The sequence below is a fragment of the Aythya fuligula genome, chromosome 16 (assembly GCF_009819795.1).
Source record: "Aythya fuligula isolate bAytFul2 chromosome 16, bAytFul2.pri, whole genome shotgun sequence".
NCBI classification, from domain to species: Eukaryota; Metazoa; Chordata; class Aves; order Anseriformes; family Anatidae; genus Aythya; species Aythya fuligula.
Genome location: NC_045574.1, coordinates 272674 through 292734, shown reverse-complemented (window position 1 = coordinate 292734; position 20061 = coordinate 272674). Strand labels below are relative to the sequence as shown.

The window sequence follows — 20061 nt, the reverse complement described above, 5'->3', positions numbered from 1 at the left end:
GCGGGTGACGACATGCGGCGGGGCAGGCCCCTCGCAGCAGGCCACGCCCATAGCAACAGACCCCGCCCCTAGCGACTGCCCGTCCCATTCAGTTAGGCCACGCCCCGCGCGGCAAACCACGCCCCCAGCCAACGACCGCCCATCCACATCGCCCCCTCCGTCTCGGCCCCGCCCATAAGTGGGCGTGGCCTCTAGGCGGAAGGGGCGTGGCCGTGCGGCAGCCGCCGGCGAGATGGCGGTGGCGGGGGGCGGTGGCGGATCGTCGGCGTCCTGTGCGCCCTCCGCCCGCGGCCTTGAGCGGCCTGACCCGCTGGCGCGCCTCACCTGCCCCGTGTGCCTCGAGGTGTTCGACAGCCCCGTGCGCGTCCCCTGCGGACACGTGTGAGCGACTGGGGGCGGCGCCGGGGGGCTGTGGTCGGGCTGAGGCCTAAGGGCTGGGGGCTGCGGGCTGGGGGCTGGGGGCTGCGGGCTGGGGGCTGCGGGCTGGGGGCTGCGGGCTGGGGGCTGCGGGCTGGGGGCTGCGGGCTGGGGGCTGCGGGCTGGGGGCTGCGGGCTGGGGGCTGCGGGCTGGGGGCTGCGGGCTGGGGGCTGCGGGCTGGGGGCTGCGGGCTGGGGGCTGCGGGCTGCGCCTCTGTCCTAGGCCCGGTGTCGGTTGGGGCCCTCCCGGTCGGGGGATCGTGGGGGTTGAGGCAGGCGTGGCTCGCTCGCCCCCTGCTCACCCCACCTGTGGCTGCCCCAAGGCCTCTCTGACCGACACTAAAATCTGCCATTATTAAATATTTTCCATGGTTTTCTCTCCTGGAGGGCACAGAGGCTGAGTATACCTGCCTGTGGTGCTGCCTCTCCCCGGGGCTGCATGCCAGCAGGGCCTGGGCTGCCAGGAGCGCTCCTCCCACCGCCTCTCATCCTGGTTTTTCTTTCCTTTTCCCCCTCCAGGTTTTGCACACCATGCCTGCAGGAGTGCCTCAAGCTCAAAAAGCCAGTCTGTGGTGTCTGCCGCAGCACCCTGGCTCCTGGGAGCAGGGCTCTTGACTTGGAAAAGCAGATCGAAGCGACAGAAACCACTTGTAACGGCTGCAACAAAAAGGTACAGGGGGGCTTCAGAATGAGGGGTGCGTGGTGTGCCTGTACATCACTACTGCTTCCAGGGAGGCAAATTGCTTTCTGCTTTATATGGAATTGGGTCAATTTGTTTTGCTAAGTGCTGCTGATATTCTACGTAGGCAGCACCCAAATGTTGATATTCTTTCAACAGTTTTTTGGGGTTTATTGTTACCTCCCCAGGAAGTGGATTTCAAGTGAGAAATGTTATTATAAAAATAACACTAAAATGCTGCTTCTGAAGCAGATTCTGTGAGCTTGTGGGAGGACCATCATAGTGAAAGAGTGGATATGATTTTAGATAGTGATCACCTAAGCTCTTAAACAGAAGTTTGTTTATTTCATTTGAAACAGTTAAAAGACCTACTTCACTTATTTGAGCAGTTATGTTCTGTGGAGGTGCTGTTGGTGTCCTGCATGTTGAATACATGTACCATGTCTTCCTCTTGGTTCCTTCCTCTTTCTAAAGTTAGACTACTTAGCACTGAGTCTAGAACAGAGCATCTTAACTGATGGCAAAACAACAAGAAAAGAATAACTAGACACTAAGGTGAGAGCAGCACTGTTCAGTTGATTTCACTTTTAATTTCTGGTTAGCCTTTTCATCGTTGTAGCCAATAGAAAATTGTGGTGTGCTGATTACTAGTTGTTCAACCTGTAATTAAATCTATGCTGCAGTCTGTGCTAAAAGCCAAATTTCATTTTTCATTTACGGCCTCTTCTCAGCAGTGAGGTAAACAGGCTTTTTATAAAGTACATTTTCTCATGTTATAACATGGGTTAAGTCAAGTAAGCTGTCCTAAACAGTACTGTATTTGTAGAATGTTACAGGCTGCAAAGTTATAGGTTAACTAATCTGTAATCTTAAAGCTTTCCACCTTATCAGCTGAAATGGCTGTTTCTTTCCTGCCTTAGCACTGTCTGCAGTAAGCTGCTTTATTTGTGTTCTACTTCTGCTTGGAATTGTAGAAGTGAGTGCAAGTAATTTAAATTAACATTCCTATGTAATTGTCTTCACAGATGTATCTCTCAAAGATGCGCAGCCACGCAGCTTCTTGTTCAAAGTACCAGAACTATATCATGGAAGGTGTGAAAGCTGTGACTAAAGAACCACTCCACAACACCAGGTAACCTGCTGTTCTCTGGAAACGCTTGCCTTTAAGGTCACAAAAAGAGGGCTGAAAAATTGTTATAAAGTCTTGGACTTGATTCCTAGAAGAGGTCTTCTAGCTTTTTTTTGTTGTTTTAAACTGCATTATGGTCTTTCATGCAAACTGTAGAGTTCTGCAGTAAAAGTAGACATTACCTTTTCACTCAGTTTGTTCGTTAATTGTTAATCCTTTTGCAACAAAAAAAACTTTATCCTGTAACTGACTGTGCATAAGCAAACTCTTTGCCTTTTCTATGTAGTCTATGCACAAGACAAGATCAGGGTACCTGGCAGAAACATTTCTTTAATAATAACTGTATCTCTGTCTTTTAATGCTAGTAATGGAGGGAATTTGGAGCTGACTGCAGCTTGCTTATCTCCGTTTGAGCATTCTGGGTGGTACCCCATGCATTTAAAAAGTAAAAAAAAAAAAAAAAAAAAAAAAAAAAGTAATACATGTCACTTTTAGGCTTTATAGAAATATTTTTATTTAAAAATGTATGACATTAAGAGTTCCTTAAGATATCGTCAGGAATTAAAAGGCTGATTCTTAAAATCTGCTTGTCTTAATTGCATAGATTAATTTTTAGTAGATAGTAAGATAACTTCAGAGTAGTGAATCCCAAATTTTTCAACTTTTCGAAAATGATAGAATGTTTTGTACTTCTAACTCTATGGAAATAATAAATTGCTTCTTTTTTTCTCCCTCAATTAGGAATTTCCCCAATCGCTTCACCTTTCCTTGTCCATATTGCAGCGAGAAAAACTTTGATCAAGAAGGACTAGTTGAGCACTGCAAAACATTGCACAGCATGGATGCAAAACAAGTGGTAATAAAAAGTCTTGGTGCAGGAATTGCAATGAAGTCTAGTCTTAAATCCCTTTGAAACAATGAATTAGAGACTTACTGCTTGAAGTTAAGTACATACTTATAATTGCTTCTGTTAAAGTCAAATGTGGGTATGCTGTTTGTTTAGTTTAAGTTCTACATAATTTTAATTTTGCTTTTTGATGCGTTCTCTGAAGGTGACTAATCTAAATTCATACTGCATCTACTTCACGTATTTGTCTCATACTTGCAAAATGGTAGGCTTTCAAAGTGAACTAGGCACAGTAACAAACATACAATTAATACAGTAGTTTGAAAAAAATCTGTCTTCAGTAATAAGGGATTATAAACTACTGTGGAAAAAAATGATTGAAAAATATATATTTCTAGTAGTCTTTATCTGCTGATACTGTATCTCCTATAAAAGTAGTTGCAAAACTTGGAATTGAGTTTGAAGCTTTCATTTGTCTTTAAAATTCTTTGAAATCCCAAATTTATTTAGGAAAAAAAAATTATTGGAGAGAGGTGATCTTTCGAAGTGACCAGGGAAACTTCTCTGTCACTGAGAAATGAAGCCTGAAATCTTCTAAAGCAAGCAGCTGTGATCAATTCTAATTTACAATATGTAGAGAAGACTACACTGTTCCTATTCAAAGGTCTAAGACCTGAATTTAAATAATTCAGGGTTATCAGAGGCTTCTGTGAATGACCCAGCAAAGTAACTGATGTCACTTTGCGTACAGAATAGTGATAGTTACGAATCTCAGTCTTCAGTTTTCCACAGTCTCTGTCCTACCTCTTCTAGTATAAATGTTGAAGCACTTAATTGTTGGGGCTTTTTTTATTTATTTCTCAAAGGTTTGCCCAATTTGTGCCTCGATGCCATGGGGAGATCCAAATTACAGGAGTGCTAACTTCATGGAACACCTTCAGAGACGACACCGGTTTTCATACGATACTTTTGTGGTACGTGTTTCTTCACCCTTGGAATACTTGAGCCTGATGACTCTTAAAACCCAGCTTTTTTTATGTAGCCACTACTGTAAAATGTAGTCCTTGCAGATGGTATAATGAGAGAAGTTGAATTACTGGTAAGTCAGAGGAGGAGACAGCTGGTTTAGTGTCGTGTTAACCAATATGGCCCTGGCAGTAAAAGAATTTCTGTACCCTTTGTTCATAGGATTATGATGCTGATGAAGATGATATGATGGCACAGGTTTTGATGCGTTCTTTGCGGGATAAATAAAATAAAAAAGAAGACTAATTGTCAAACCAAGCTTCCATGAGAGGGAAATGGCCAGCATTCTTGCACTTCTCCCTGTCCATGCCAAGATGAACTCAGGCATTCAGAAATATGGAAGACTTTAATCTTAGTTTTGAATCCCCATTTGATCTTTTGGTATCATTCTTGTTTTTTATTAATATGACTATGTTGTTCAACCACGTAAGGCTAATTTTCTTATTTGTTTCACACAAAGCTTAATTATAGGTCAGTGTGGAGGAGACAGTTCTGTTTTCCTTCACATCTGCCTGTTTTCTGATTGCTTTCTGCCAGTTGTGCTAGTTTGACTAAAGCCAGAAATATTCCAAATTGACTGGCATGAACTAGCTGGTAAATCTCTTCTTCCCCTGATCTTGTTTACATTTCTTAAATGATAGTATGAGAGGTGTCTTTGTGGCTCTTTTCCTTTAGTGAGACCCCTAGGTGCTAACTCATCAGATTAGTTCCTGTTTCAAGTGGCCTATGATGCCTGTGATTTCATGATGTTTACCAGTGTTTGAATTCTCACAGGCAGCCTCTCAATTATATGGAAAACATGTCTTCAGTATGTCTTCAAACTGCAACATTCCTTAGCAAAAATGTTTGAAGCTGAGTAAGAAACTAGTTCAAAACGCTTTAGTTCTACACCTGATTACAATTTTGTTCCATACTTTGACCATAATTTCTAGCCTGCCTGGAAAACAGAACTTTGGTGTTAGCTAAAATGCATAACTTTCAACTGTTATAGCAAATATTAATCATTTGTTGGCCTTATTAAATTGGTGTTTAAAAAATCGGTTTTCTAGGAATCTTAAGCCTTATGCTTGTAGGGGAATTCAGAAGCTTTTTCAATATCCGTATCTTATGTAAACTAAAAATTTCATATATATATTCCTAGTTGTTCCATCCCTCAAGGCAAGCTGGTAGCAAAACTTATAACCCATAGCACTTGCACTGCACTGCCTTCTGCATTGCAGATTCTAACAAGTATTTTGAATTCCTGTTTTTATTTAAATGTCGCTAAGGTAGTTGAAGCTGTACTTAGATTGTTTTCCATATACATACAGTATGGAGGTATAGCTTTCAAAGAAAATGTAAAATATAAACAAGTTTGAATTCATAGAAAATGGATACTTGATACTCAGTTATACACTTTCATTGTAGAGTTTCATTTTTAGTTTAACACTAATTGCACAATCAATATGCTGAGATCAAGCAGTCTCAGAGACCCGAACAGAACTTGGAAATCGGAGTAGTAGTGCTGAGATGTCTGGTCTCATTGAACTTGGCATGTCTGATTGGAGCAGTGGACCTGCATCACCACAGAACTGAGTACTAATCAATTTGTTTGACCAATAAACTTCACACTCTGCAGACTGCAGCATAGCCTTACCCTTAAGAAATGAAACGCACCCCAGCTAAAACATCTTGATTAAACTGTGTCCAGCAAGTTTGTGGCTTCTAATATATTTAACTTGGTTTTGGTGTGCTTTCCCTAATGTAGTAAGGCTGGTATAGATTCTCACTGAGGTATCTGCTTGGTGACTGCAATCTTAGTCTTAGGGAAAAATACATCAGTGTGGGAAAAGTACTGTGTTGTGGGGTTGGTGATTCCTAATGCTTGGTCTGTGAAGAGATTACAATGTGCTAGTGGTTGGGTAGGGATTTCTAGGTTCTGGCTATGACAAAGTTTTGTGATAAAGATTGGCCTGAGTCTAGATTTCTGCAACTGTTCTAAGTGCACTTCCATGCAATTCTGACAAAACGTTTAAGGAGCAGTTTGAAGCTTCTGAGCAATTAACTTTTGTCATGTTTTTGACTTTTGAAGACAAGTTATAAATAAAGTTCATTTAATTTATAAAACCCTACCTTCATGTCAGCTTTTGCCATTTCTTCCTCCTGGTCCATGCACTTTATTTTAGCACCTCCCTAAAAGCAGCTACTGCTGGCTGTGTAAAGCTGCACGGAGCACGCTAGGAACTGGGAAACACTGCGGAGACTTCACCTCTATCTCAACAGGCTGTTTTGTATGGGTTTATTGTTAGTTGCAGCTTCTATAATCTTCCAAACAATGGACCAGATGGGTTATGAAAACCAGTAACCCATCTGAAAATGAGCTCACATGGTTCTAATCTGGCTATGAGCAAGCTCAAAGCTGAGCTGAGCAGAACGCTGCAGGTAGAGTCTGGTGGGGTAATGTTTGTGTAAACCAGAGGAACAAACCCCTGGATTGTCCTGGTGAGTCGGGAAGGGTTGGCTGTCCAGGAGGGCTTTACTTTCAGCGGAAACTTTTCCAACTCCTACGGCTTTAACTCCTCTGCCTGTCAGGTTGTGGTGTTTGTATTCTTGTGTTGTCTTCTGTTTAGCTGGAGACAAGGAGGTGAGAATTGGCTTGCAGCGCCACTGGGTGAGGTCAGTCTAGTTGCTCAGGCTGAGTGATTGTGCCCTGTGACAGAGCTGTTACTGGCTGTGCAGCTTGGGTTTGATTTGCTTCAACTTGATACTCAGGAATTATTTCACATGGTACAAAACAAAATGATTGGCTGGAAGATGTGCAGTAGTTCTCCTTTAATTTTGATTAAATTTGTGTGTGAATAAGAAGCAATGTTTTGGCACCTCCTAGCTTGATAGCAGCGGAATTTATAGTGCTGCTTTTTCTGCTGTGCTGAGCATCACACAACCACTCAGGGAAAGCGAGCTGTAGATCTCCACTTAACTGCTGAGGAGCTTTGTGTCTGTGCTGCTGACTTCATCAGCCTAACCAACCCAAACTTGTTTACATGCAGGGATATCTCTCAGTGGTATTTGCTGATTGATTTTTAGAAGCCATTCTGGTGAGAGGCACGTGTGCTTTTTCACCTTGATTCATCTCATCGATGTGCAGGAACTCAATTTTAAAAGCCTTCTTACAGAACAGGCTGGTTTGGGCTGTTAAATCCCGTGAAGTGTGACTGCAGAGGAGCCAAGTACTCTGCCAGAGGAACTGCTTTCAGCTCATCAGCAGCTGATCTTGTGGCCGGGGTGAGTCCCAAAGGCCCATTGTTGTCGATAATGCAATCGGGCTGTGAAATGCCCAGTGTCTGGCACAGGGAGCCAGTGAAATTAGCACGTAGGGAAAGGGACGGGAGGAGACAGCCATGCATTTGAGCTATTTTTTGTTAATGAATCTGTCTCTGGTCAAACACCGGCCTTAAGATGCCAATAAATTGATGTTGGTATTAATTGCCTGAAACAATCAGCATCACTTCATCTGGAATACCAGCACTAAATCCCTTGGGGCTCGTTTTGCTGGGGGAATGGCATCTTGTAAAGGCTCCTGCCTGTAGTCAGGCACTAACAGCATGTCCTGGGTTCTGCGAGCCTGGCACGGGAAGGATCTGCCTCCCTCGCTCAGGGCTTTTAAATCTTAGGCGTTGCTTTGCCAGCTCCCCCTGCCCCAGCAGTGCTGACGGTCTGACGAAAATTTTGTGCCCCTTTTTTTGGGCTCTGGCGGGGCCGTGCTGCCAGCAGAGGGAGCCCCGTGCGCGCCGCCGGGACCCCGGTACCGGGGTTGCTCCCCACCGGCCGTGGCGGGGGGCACAAGGGGCGGCTGCTGCTCGTTCTCCGGCATCCGGATTTTCCCTCCGGCAAAAGTGTTTGTTAGCTTGTTTTGTGTTTTTCCTTTTTTTTTTTTTTTTTTTTTTTTCTCACGCAGCTCTGGGGAGGGTTCCCCCCCTTCAACCAACCCACCAACCTGCAGGACCAAGGCAGGTGCTGGCTTTGCTGGTCCCGCAGAGAAAACCCTACACCTCGGGGGGGTCCCAGCCCCATCACCGCACCCACGGGGGAGCTGCGGCCCCGGCCCCCCCCCCCCTCGGTCCCCCGGGGGCAAATCCCAGGGGGAAACACCCGCGGGAAGCCCAAGGCAGAGGAAGGAGGGATGCGGCTCCAAGCAATGGGGCGGGGAAGGGGGGGCTGCAGCTGTATCGCCCCCAAGAGCCTCGCTTCCACTTCTGCATTTGGGGCGGGTTGTGGCCAAACAGCGCCCAGCAGGTGCCGGGCTCCGGGGGGGCAGAGCTGGGGCTGGGCAGTGGGGAGGGAAAAAGGGATGGGATGGAAAGGGCAGGGAAGAAGGGAAGGGAAAAAAAAAAAAGAAAAGAAGAGATGGGAAGGGCAGAAGGGAAAGAATGGGAAGGAAAGAGCAGGGACGGGACGGGACAGGACGCAGAGGTCTGGTGCTCGGCTTCCCCGGGGAGCATCTCCAGGGGATCCCGGGCTGGGCTTTGCACGGAGGACCCCAAACCCCCCACACACACACCAGCGGCGAATGCCCAGTCCCGGTCCCCAACCCCCGGTCCCCCCTCCCGGCTCCCCGGCGCCCGCGGCACCTCCGCTCCCCCCGGCCCGGCCCCGGGGCTGGGGCCGGCACGTGCCGGGCTCCCTCCCCGCCCGCCCCATTGGCTCCGGGAGCCGGGGGCGGCCCGGCCCCGCACCGCCCCCCGCCCCCGATCCCATATTAACGGGCGCGGCGGCCCCGCGGCGGGCGGCGGCACCGGGGGCTGCAAGATGCCGCGCTCCTTCCTGGTGAAGAAGCACTTCTCAGCCAGCAAGAAGCCGAACTACAGCGAGCTGGAGAGCCAGACCGGTGCGTGCCGTGCCGGGCCGCCCCCCGAGGGCTTGGGGCTGTTGCACGGCGCGGGGGCGCCTCCTGTCCCCGGGGGGGGAGCGGCCGGGAGGCTTTTTGCCTGGCTCTGGGGGGTTAGTTTTGTTAGTTGGCACGGGTGGTTTGGTGTCTGGGGTCTCCCGTGCTTCTTGCCCCAGGGGACTCCCCCTGTGGGGCGGGTGGGGGAGCGGGGACGCGACCCCGGGGGCTCCCCCCATGGGGTGGGTTTGGTGAGGACCCCGTAATGCGGGGTGGGCAGGGCCCCTTCTGCCACCTCCCTTGCCTTTGGGTGCTGAGCTCCTGTGGGGTGGGGCTGCGTTCCCCAGGGTAGGCTGGTGTGCCTCACTGCGTGGGTTGGGGGCCCTGGGGTTCCTCTGGCTTTGGGGCGGTTGGGGCATGGAGGTTCCCTTGGGATGTGGTTGGGTCCCTCTGCCCCGGGGGGGTTGCACAGCCCCGTGGTGTGGCTCAGGCACTATGTTCCTCTGGGTGCGGAGCCCCCCATGGGGTGGGTTGGGGTCCCCTTGCCCCGTTCAGGGGCTGGGCACCCCGCTGAGCTCTGCCTGTCCCCACAGTGCTGGCCACCCCACTGCTGTACGAGACGTGCCCGCTGTCCGTCATCCCCCCGCCCGAGGTGCTCGGCCCCGGTGCCTACTACCCGCCGCTGGTGTGGGACGCAGGGCTGCTCTCCAGCCTCTTCCCGGCCGGCCCGGGCACTGAGGCGGAGGCAGCGGGCGGCGCGGCGCCGGCCCTGGACCTGACAGTGCTCTCCAGCGAGGAGGACGAGGGCAAGAGCTCAGGGCCACCCAGCCCGACCTCGGCCCCCGCCACCGCTGAGCGATTCCGCTGCGCCCAGTGCGCCAAGGCCTACTCCACCTTTGCTGGGCTCTCCAAGCACAAACAATTGCACTGCGACGCCCAGACCAGGAAATCCTTCAGCTGCAAGTACTGCGAGAAGGAGTACGTGAGCCTGGGGGCTCTCAAGATGCACATCCGGAGCCACACACTGCCCTGCGTCTGCAAGATGTGCGGCAAGGCCTTCTCCCGGCCCTGGCTGCTGCAGGGCCACATCCGGACGCACACCGGTAATGTTGGCTCTCGCCCCTCTCCCTCCTTCCCCTATTGCCCCTGGCTTCCCCGCTCTGCAGCCCGAAGCAAATCAGCAGTTGGGGTGTTATCTCGGAAGATAAGGGCTTCCCAAACCCCCTCAGCACATCTCTAAAACGTCCTTTAAATATCCTTCCGGCTGGAACCGAGCATGGGGTCAAGGCTCAGCCCATAAATCTGTGCCGCACCAGCCAGCCCTGAGCTGCTGGCACGTGCTCGCCATGAATTTCACGAACCGGGGCTGTGACGTGCCACTGGGGTGCCTCACGCTGTGCCAGAAGCATCTCTGCCTGAGCACCAAGCCCATCTCCGTGGGCTCCGTGCGCTCCCCAGGGCACCGGGAGGTTTGGGATGTGCGTGGGGCAGGTGCTGGTGGCTGCCCCCCGCACCTGTTGTGCGGGGCCGCAGCTGCAGCCCGCCCCGCGCCTACAATGCATCTCCCGAGCATCCTTTGTGGCGCTACCGGGACAGTTTAATTGTCGCTTGGCACTGATTTCACACCCTCTCAGCGTACTAAAGATGACGGCTGAAGGAAGCCGGGAAGACTCGATTGTGCTTTCCAAATTGAGCATACGCGTTTGTTTCCTCCGAAAGAACCTTTGAGGGGAATTCACCCCGGCCGGGCTTTTCAATGCGAGCCGGGAAGGAGAAGGGGGAGCGCGGGCGCAGAGGAAATAGCTGCACTCACCCTGGAGCCGGCAGCTTTCAGCCGCTATGATACAATTAACAGAGCTTCGCCTCCCTACCGCTCCGCAGACGGCTCCCTTAGCTTGGGCCGGAGCTCAATGTCGTGGCTGCATTTGTAAGCCTAGCTGCCTTGCCGCTCGCAGATGTTACTGGCACCGTTTTTGTGGGGTTCCGACCAGAGGTTTTTCTCTGAGTAGGAAATTCCCGAGTCTGAGGCTTTTCCTCTGAGTGAATGCAGGCTGTGCAGCGCTGGCTCCTGGGCCGAATACTAACAGCCTGCATTCCTTTTCACGCTGCTCCCCACAAACTTTGGCTAATGAATGCCCTGGTCTTTGATATTCTCTGTGTGTTGATGCACTGGTTAATTGGGAACGTTTCTCTTTGTCTCACAGGTGAAAAGCCCTTTTCCTGTACACACTGCAACCGGGCCTTCGCTGACCGCTCTAATCTGCGCGCCCACCTGCAGACCCATTCAGATGTAAAGAAGTACCAGTGCAAAACCTGCTCCCGGACTTTCTCCCGTATGTCACTGCTCCACAAGCACGAGGAAACGGGCTGCTCTGGGACGCGCTGAGGACGCGGCGCCCTGCTAACACTCAACTCGTATATTGTAACTAGTGTCTGTAGGACTTAGCAGCCTCCTGTCACCATTGCCCACCACCTCGGGCTGCGCGCAGCCCCGCCGGGCCCTAAGGGACTAGCACTCCTCCATTGGTGCCTCCTGTGCAATCCCTGATTCTTTCCCCCACCCTGGACATCCGAGGGCAAGGGACCGGACTCGTGCTTGGGTGGCAAATGAGAGCCCGAAGCCGTGCGCAGCTGCAGCCCCGGTGCGGGCGATGCCGGAGCCTGCGCTGGGTGCCTGGTGCTGCAGGCGCTCAGCCCTGAGCCCCGGCCGTGCCACCGGTGTGGAGCATTGCGACTGGGAAGCCTTGGGGGTTGGGTTGGTTTTGTTTTGTGTTTTTTTGTTTGTTATTTTTTTTACCATAACCACTTGGTAACTGTTAAGACCCAATATTTTTGTAATGAAGGACAAGGAGCGTTAACACAGGCCCCCCCCCGCCCCGATTGTATATATGCCGCCTGTAGAAGGTGTAACTATGCAATAATACAGTATCACATTAGTTGTGAAGCAGCTGCTTCTCCCCAGCACAATGACAATTTGCAATGCCTACAAGATTAACGGTGTCCATAAAAGGCATTGGTAGCCATTTCAAACAAGAATCCTGTTTACAGAGCAGCTATGCACTCAAGCACCTGTTAATATGACTCTTAACAACTGCTTTTCAAGAGAACTGTGACTAATAGCAGGCACTTGTCAGCTGATACAATGGTGGCCTGTCCAAAGGCTGCCCATCGACAGGTGTGTGCCAAAAGTGCTATTTATGGTTATTGACAGGTGCCTCCTGAATGCATCTTTCTTTGGACCTTGTTTTCATCGAACCATAACAAAGAGGATGTTTACATTTCAAAGGTACACTGGTATTTATATTTTTGTGCCACGATTTTGTACTGATGAAACCTTTTATATAATTATATACAGTTTATTGATATTCAATAAAACGGTTAATTTATAAACTGGTTTTCATGGGTGTTTCGGTTGGACACGCAGCTGGAGCCGAGCGGGGTGCGTGGGGGGATTGCTCCAGCTCCATCCTGGGCTGGGGTCGTGTTTTGGGGAGCAGGGTGCTGAGCTCCAGCTGTGTGCTGGCAGCCTCCTGCTCCCACAGCGCACTCCTGCTGCCGGCTGCAGGTGAACCACAACACTGTTTGCACGGCGGGGTCTACAGAGCGGTTGCCTCCTGGGGAAGGAAAAGGTAGGCTGAGTCAGTTCCTGCCAAATGTGCCGGGGCTGGGGGAAGGGGGCAGCTGTGCTGAGCCATGGGCTGACGGAGGGGGAGGCAAGGGGGGGGCCGCGATGCATCTCAGAGGCACCTTGTGGGGTGGCACAAGGGTGGCCGGGTGGGCACCTGCTGTCCCTTGATGCTCCCCAATGCCGTTGCCGTGGGGACGAGCAGGGCACGAGGCGCCGCGGTGAGCCGGTGTGGGCGGTGTGGCGGCGGAGGTGGCGCATCCTGTTGTCACCACAGAGCCCGTCGTCGTGCACCATGGGGCTGTCCCCCTGCACTGCCCGCAGCCGTGGGGACAGGTGCTCCAAGGCCACCCTGGGAGCCTGTCCGAGGGATTTTCACCAACAAAGCCGTGCCACCGCTCCAAACCTTGCACCCGTGCTGGATTTGGGGCACATGGCACAGTGCGGCCGCTCTTTCCTCCTGCCTTCCCATGGGGCTACAAGTCTGTCCTTTTGCCCTGCGCTTCCTCAGTGCCATCCCCAGGGCGTTGTGTTCCAGCAGGATAAAGGAGACACCCCTAACTCTCGTCCCCCCAGCTCTGCATGCTGGAGGCCTGGCCCCGGTGCTCACGTCCGGCTCCCTGCGTCTCCCAGGGGCTGTTAGGGAGCAGGAAGATGTGTGTGGCTGTAAAACAGAGCAGAGCTGCTGCTCGGCCCTTCTTTAATTAAGACCTCTCCCGGTATTAACCAACTTTCCCAGCCGCGTTCGACTCATTACTTTATTATTAAGCAGGACAGGAAGTTTTGGGTTTTGTTCTCGTGTGTGCTTTTTTCTTCCTTTTCCCAACAGGAAGCGGGGGAAGGGCACTAATTACTTTCAGCTTTCCATCCATAAAATCCTGGCTTCGCAAAAGCAGCTAAACAGTTAAAAAAAAAAAAAAGGCCGAATTTTAAGGAAGGACCATCTGCAGGAGCTGGGAAGGAGGGTCAGGGGGCTGATAACGAGGGAGCAAAGCCTACGAAGCCCTTCCTGCCGGGGAAGCGGCATGGGCACCGGGCTGGGTTCACAGCACTGTTGGCTTTGCACCTCTCTCATCCTGCAGGAGCCCTGGTTGCTGATTTGGGGCATTGAGGACCCACAGCATGCACCCAGCCACGTGCACAGGCTGTGCCACCCTCCTCTCCCCTCTTTCACTGCCGTCACGGACTCAGAGGAGGGATGTGGGCAGGCAGCACCTTGTAGGATGCTGTGGCCCTGCTCGGATGTGTTCTGTTCAGGCTGCTGCCTCTTCGCCACGCTGGCGCCGACCCGGGGAATCCTGCCAGCTCCGTTTCAATAGGGTTCGATTAATATTGGTTGGGCAGGCAATGGGAGTTGTGAAAAAAACTTTTTCTTTTTAGCAAGCTTTGCTGCTCCCAGTTGTGCCCCTGGCTTTGTCCTGAAGCTGGCTGGGCCACAAGGCTTTCTGAGAGAAGGTACAAAATGGGTGGAGGACAGCCCAGGCTCCCACTGGCAAATCCCGCTGGCTTTCAAACACAAATGTAGCCTTAAAACATGGGGAAAAAAAGAAATGCTGCCTGCTCTGAATCACAAAGGAGCAGCCCACTGGCACTTGTGCTGCCACTGCATCTGCTCCATTTGCCCTGCCCGGGTGGGCAGCCTGGCCCCTGCACCCTGGGGACCTGCAGTGGCTCCCGGGGTGAGCCCAGGTCTGGCCAGGCTGCTGCACCAACAGGGTGATGGTCATGGCTCTGATCCCCTCCTCTTCTGACCAGCTGCTCCTTTTCCTACTGCAGAGATGCTTCTGAGCTCTGCACTGAGGTCTGTTGGGGTGTGTGGGGAGCACAGGGCCGGGACTATGATAAGGATGCACTTAGCTCCATATCAAACCCCTGCCGATGTGGACAAGTCCCTTCTGCCCTTGCCATAAAACCAGGCTAACTGTACTCTGTTACCTGTACGCCATTGGGCTGAAGAATTGCACCCAGGAGCTGGTGTTATGATGAGTTGCAGTCATTTTCCCATTTCATTTTCATGAGAAAACCCCCAGAGCAGCAGCCCTGGCTGCAAGGGGGCACAGAAGCAGCTGTGGCACGGTCCCTTGTCCCCTTGTCCCCTTGTCCCCTTGTCCCCTTGTCCCCTTGTCCCCAGCCTCTGCGTGGTGCCGCACGGTGAAGGTTCACAGCGAAGCCCCAGCAGTTTTTCCCTGTTTTTTCCCTTCTATTTTAATGCAACAGGAAATAAACACCCCATAAAGCTGCTGCCCGGAGCCCGGGCGTTTCATCCAGGTAGAGCTGCTGCAGTTTCGGTGGCAGGGAGCTGGGGAGGGGGAGGGAGGGAGAGAGAAGCCTGCTCGTAGTGGGAGGAACCATTTGGTGGCCACCTTGTGTGACCATCTGTAACAGATTACGGTGTCAGTGCTCATAAAAGCCGGGATTCAATCAGTCTCCCCCAGGTACCAGGGGGGCCCCACTGGCGGGGCACGGTGCTGGGCGCAGGCTGTGCTGGCTCCACGCGCCCGGCGGGGCGGCACGCTGCCGCCGTCGAGCTTTGAACTCCTCCTTTTCATTTCCATGGGCCTCCACAGGACCTTTAAGCGAGCACGTATGGCCCCCCGGCTGCTGGAGCCCATTCAAAGGTTCAAGGGGAAACCGCAACATTCGTTCTCTTCCCAGAGAGGATGAGATTTTTATTCCCTCCACCACCACTACCACTCTGATCTGATGCTGAGTTGAGGGGTTGGGGAAGGGAGGGCAGCAAGGTCCAGAGGGCTGGGGCAGACCCAGGGGAGATACTGGGCTGACCAGAGCTTCGTCCTTTCCTTGCTACTGTGTCACTGTTTGAAATATTCCTGTCTCTTGGAGTGACCTGAGGCACGCTCGTGCAGGGGACAGGCAGGACAAGAAGGGCAGGAGGTTGCGGTGACCTCCTCTGCAAGGGCCAGGCTTCATCGGCTTGGGGAATGCTGTTACCAAAACCACCTTTCATCCCTTCTGTTCCCAGCTCAGGGATGTGCACGAGGCTGAATAAACAAACAGAGACGGAGCAGGAGCCAGGGAAAGACCCGCTATTAAAATCAATCACTGGGAGACTGGCTGTGAGCTGGGAAGGGAACAACAGGAGTTTTGCAGAAGAAGCTGAGGCAGGACAAGGGGCAAGCAACAGCGAACATGGCCCATGGGTTTCCCAGCCGAGATACCTGGAGATTGCTGGGGGATTTGTGTGTTCATCCCCGGGTAGCAGGAAGGGCAGCAGGTGCAGGGCCGGGCTGGGGCTCAGCAAGCCCGTGTCAACACATTGGCCCAGTAAAAGCCTCCATCCATTAACAGCTCACCATAAGGAGTCGGGTTCACAAACAAGCTGCAGGTGTAGCTATTGTTTTTCTGGCTTCGGGCTATTGACACAAGCAATAATCTCAAATTAATCTTTAATCAGATGATAAACTGATAATGCAGAGCTGGGGAGCTGTGGGGCTGGGGAGCTGCGGGTCTTCCTGTGGAAACAAAGAGCAGGGTGAACGTGAAGGAAGGGAGTGAGAGAGACCTGGAAAAGGGGAGCGAGGCTGAGGGACTGGAATAAAATTGATTTATCACCGTGAGTACGGGCAGTCTGCACTGTGGCATCACTGTGGCTTGGCCACGGGCTGTGCTTGCCTCTTCGTGGGCACCAGCTCCATGCCCTGTGCTTGCAGGCTTTGGAAGATCCGTCTGCAAATCCTCCCTGCTGCAGCAGCTGGTTAAAGACAAGCTCCACTAGGTTACATTCAATTTCTCCACCTGAGGATTAACAGGTTGGCATGAGGGAGAGAAGCGCACACAACAAACCCCCCGTCCTCCTGCGAGGGCAAGCGCAGGCTCTCCCAGCCTGGGACTGTGGCTTTACAATAGCGATGCTGTGCTGTAACTTACTGGAGATCTGCCTAGAAAATCATCAGAAAGTATTTTAAACCCGGCATAACATACATATTTATGGATCACCTTCTGTTTTACTGGGCTCACTGAGAGCAATGTGAGGCCTGTTTTACTTTCCCCAATAAAAAGGCTCATGTTTCATATGCAAAGAAATTGGCGTCTCCCGAGCTAATTAATACGGGTTCCCCTCCACCTCTGCATTTTCCACGCAGGGTTATGCTGGCGACACATTGTCTGTTGCCCCCATAAAGCCCACGGTGTTGCACATTAGGCTCGCCCGCCGACAATGAGCCAGAGGCCCAACGGGGCACAGCGAGGAAGTGGCGGTGTGCGGCGGCCCGGAGTCATGGCCCTACAAAGAGCTCTGCAGGCCTGCATTATGTCATTACTCAATTAGCCTGGCGGTAATAGCACTTCATTAGAGAGCCGGGCCCTATTCACCGGCCCTAATCCACTTTCTAAAGACGGGCTGCGGCCTTTGAGTGCTTTTCCCGCTCTCCTGGAGGGGCAGAAAGGGGTTTTTGGAAGCATCCCCGTGGCACGCAGGAGGAAGTGCCCCGTGCCATGGCAATGCCGACACGGGGTGGGGGAGGGGCAGCCCCGGGACCCTCTGAGCCCCCCCAGCAGCTCATCCTGCAGGGGAGCAGAGCACCTGCTGCTGTCCCAAATCAGGCTGTCACCCTGCAGGCTGCGGCACTTTGGCGTCAAACCATCAACAACCGCAGCTGGGGAGGTGACACCACCTCAGCTGAATCGAAGCGAGAAGTAAAACAGAGCCAGGGATGTTATCAGCTCCCAGGGACATGTGCAGAGGGCTGCATCATCCCACGAAGGTCCCAAGGGTCCCCGCCAGCAGCTAGGCATTGCCCCTCAACGTGGTGCCTGGGCATCCCTGGGAGCCAGAGTGGCCTTAAAGGAAAACCTGCTTTCTTTCTCTTTATTTTTACTTTTTACTCCCCAGACAAACCGCACCATAGAAATTAACGCAGGGGTAGGAGGCGGCGTAAGAGAGGTGCACAGGAAACCAATGTGTGTCAGGAAAGGGTATCAGCACTGGGCGGTGGGGCCAAGGGGCGAGCACCCCGTAGGAGCTCCCTCCCCTCCCCTCGCCTCCCCTCACCTCCCCTCACCTCCCCTCGCCTCGCCTCACACCGATCCTCAGATTAGAGGCAGGAAGCGAAGCAGAGCCTCCACCGCCTATAAAGAGAGGCGCCTGCTTTGATTTGCGCTGGTCACGGAGCCAGCGCGGGGGCGCAGAGCTCCTGGCTGCTGCAGCAGCCCCAGGGCAGGGGGAGCACCCCACAGTCTGCCTGCCTCACCCTCCAAGCCAGAGGAGTCCAGAGTCCCATGGACACAATTGGTTTAGGTCAAGAAAAGTACCTGGAGAGAAAACGTGACTGCCCTGGTTAAGGTCTCTGCTGTCTGTGGTCGGTAACATTCAAACTTTCCAAAAGGAACTCACTTTACAGCAATAGCTTTCCTCCTCCTCATCCACCAGGCTGCAGGGCAGCAGCACAGGGCTTCCATTTGCTGGGAAAATACTGGTTATTGGCCTGTGTGACAGCACAGGCAAGGTTTCAAGTGGCACCAGGGCACACAATGGCATCCTGAAAGTGCCCCATCCCCATCCCAGAGCCCACGGTGCATCCTCTCCCCGCTGCTCACCCTGGTAAAGTGCAGATCTCCCTGGGCTAAGGAAAGGCCGAGTGTTCCTCCACCCCCTTCAGTCACTTCACAGCAGTGGCTGCTGCTCTCTGGAAGGAAATAGCTGTCCATAAATACAGGTAGGTGGGGCGGGAGTGGCAGAGAGGTGGGAAAGCAGATGCAGGGCGTTCTCCCGACATGCTCCTGCAGGAAGAAGCAGCAAGGGGCCACGGCGTGCATGTGCGGCAGGGGTGTGCTCTGCATGGCCACACGCAGAGGCAAACCCACCTGGAGCATGAGCGAGGGCAGCTCAGCTCTGTGGGTACGGCTCAGGCACGGGTGTGGGTATTGCATTCCATTTCTGCCTCTGTCTGTATCCCCGGGCACTCACATCATTGCCACATTTACCCTTTGAGGTGACACTGGGGATAAAATACTGCATGTGGAGCTAACACAGCCTGGTGGCAGGGGAGAAGATGCCCAGAGGACAGGCCGGGGATGGGTTACCCATGGGGCCCCCGCTACCCGGGTTGTGCCCACGTTCCCACAGGTCACGGCTGCACCAGCCGCACGTTTCTCTGCTGCCCTCAGTGCAGAGCCTGCAGTAACCAGCTCTACTTGTCTCTGTCCAGCCCGCAGCCCCAGTTTTCTCTCAAAACCCCACTGAGATGGAGATGAATTACCTCTCTTCATTTTCATTTTCCCTCTGTCTCTGCTGCTGGCAAATTAACAGCTTCCCTTTATGCCAAATGCTCTGCAGTTCATCTCCCAGAGCACAAGCCTCACTCCCGATCTGCTCCAAAGAAACTCAAAGTAATTGCAGAAAACTATTCTGAAAGGGATCCAGCGGCAGAGAAGCCCAGTAAATAGGGACTATATGCACCACGAGCGCCGCACAAAGATGCTCTCAGCCCAAGTGAGCTGAGCTACGCCGACAGAGCCCACCCTGAACTATCCCCAGGAGGGTTTTATGGTGGGAAAACCATTGCTGTGTGCAGTTGGCATTGCCAGGACCCCACCACCTTCACAGCCTCCGTTCCGCATGCCCACCCACTTGGGTGCCTTGTCACAGAGGGTTTAGCTGGGATTTGGTGGAGGGAAGCAAATCCATGGACCTAAGGGTTGGACGTGGTGCTCAGGGACATGGTTCAGTGGGTGGTAGTGGTGGGAGGGGATGGTTGGACCAGACGATCTTGGAGGGCTTTTTCAACCTTAGTGATCTGTGACTTTATGGCCTGCCACGCCAGCTATCTCGGCCAGGTGCAGGGCTGCAGGGAGAATTCCCAGCACAGTAAGGACTTTTTGCAGGGTTCCCATCTGCTGTTACATCGCACGGGGTTCTGCCAAAACGGGGTCATTAAGCCAAGGCAGGAACTCAAGCTTTCTTAGCTTTGGCAGGCTTGGTAGCTTTTGCTCTCCCTCTAGCACCCGGCCCCACTCATATGAGCAGTGTGGGAAAGGCACGTGCGTTTCTGGTCCCCCCTCGGTCCTCTCTGGTGCTGGGCACCGCCGGGGACCTTGCCTCACCCCAGCCAGCAGGGGGGCAGCCGAAGACCTCATCCCTCCCCTTTCTGCCTGGTACCTGCTTTCCATCAAGATCAAAGCGCTCAGAGGTTTCCCCATGGCCCCAAGAGCTCCTGGCCAGCAACGTGCTGCTGTCAGTGGCCCCCTTGTACTGTGCACGGGCTTATCCCTGCCATATCACAGCCACCTCCTTATCTCCTGCGGGATGCAGGGAGACATTCGGACAGGTCCTGAGCCCTGCAGGAGCAGGACAGGCAGCAGGCTCCTGCTCACCCCTCTCTGGAGCCTGCAGGATGGGATATAAAACCCAGGGGATGGGCATGGGGCTCAGGCATACCACGGTGTCCCCGGAACTCCTTGCTTAGCCCTCATGGTGGCTGCCCCAGTGCGTCTGTGTCCCCCCATCCAGGGGCAG

The 20061-nt window shown here is 52.8% G+C and overlaps 2 protein-coding genes across 2 annotated transcripts; both read left to right on the top strand.

The window, feature by feature from the left end:
• The first annotated feature begins 214 nt into the window (after window positions 1-214).
• On the top strand, window positions 215-6209 carry RNF114 (ring finger protein 114). Its single transcript, XM_032198364.1, has 6 exons — window positions 215-381; window positions 937-1087; window positions 2122-2228; window positions 2967-3081; window positions 3939-4046; window positions 4261-6209. Exons 1-6 carry the CDS (start codon window positions 233-235, stop codon window positions 4324-4326), a joined length of 696 nt encoding a protein of 231 aa, XP_032054255.1. The 5' UTR covers window positions 215-232; the 3' UTR covers window positions 4327-6209.
• A 2677-nt stretch (window positions 6210-8886) lies between these two features.
• Window positions 8887-12283, top strand: SNAI1 (snail family transcriptional repressor 1). The gene is made up of 3 exons (XM_032198391.1): window positions 8887-8965; window positions 9556-10065; window positions 11167-12283. Exons 1-3 carry the CDS (start codon window positions 8887-8889, stop codon window positions 11346-11348), a joined length of 771 nt encoding a protein of 256 aa, XP_032054282.1. The 3' UTR covers window positions 11349-12283.
• Window positions 12284-20061: the final 7778 nt, after the last annotated feature.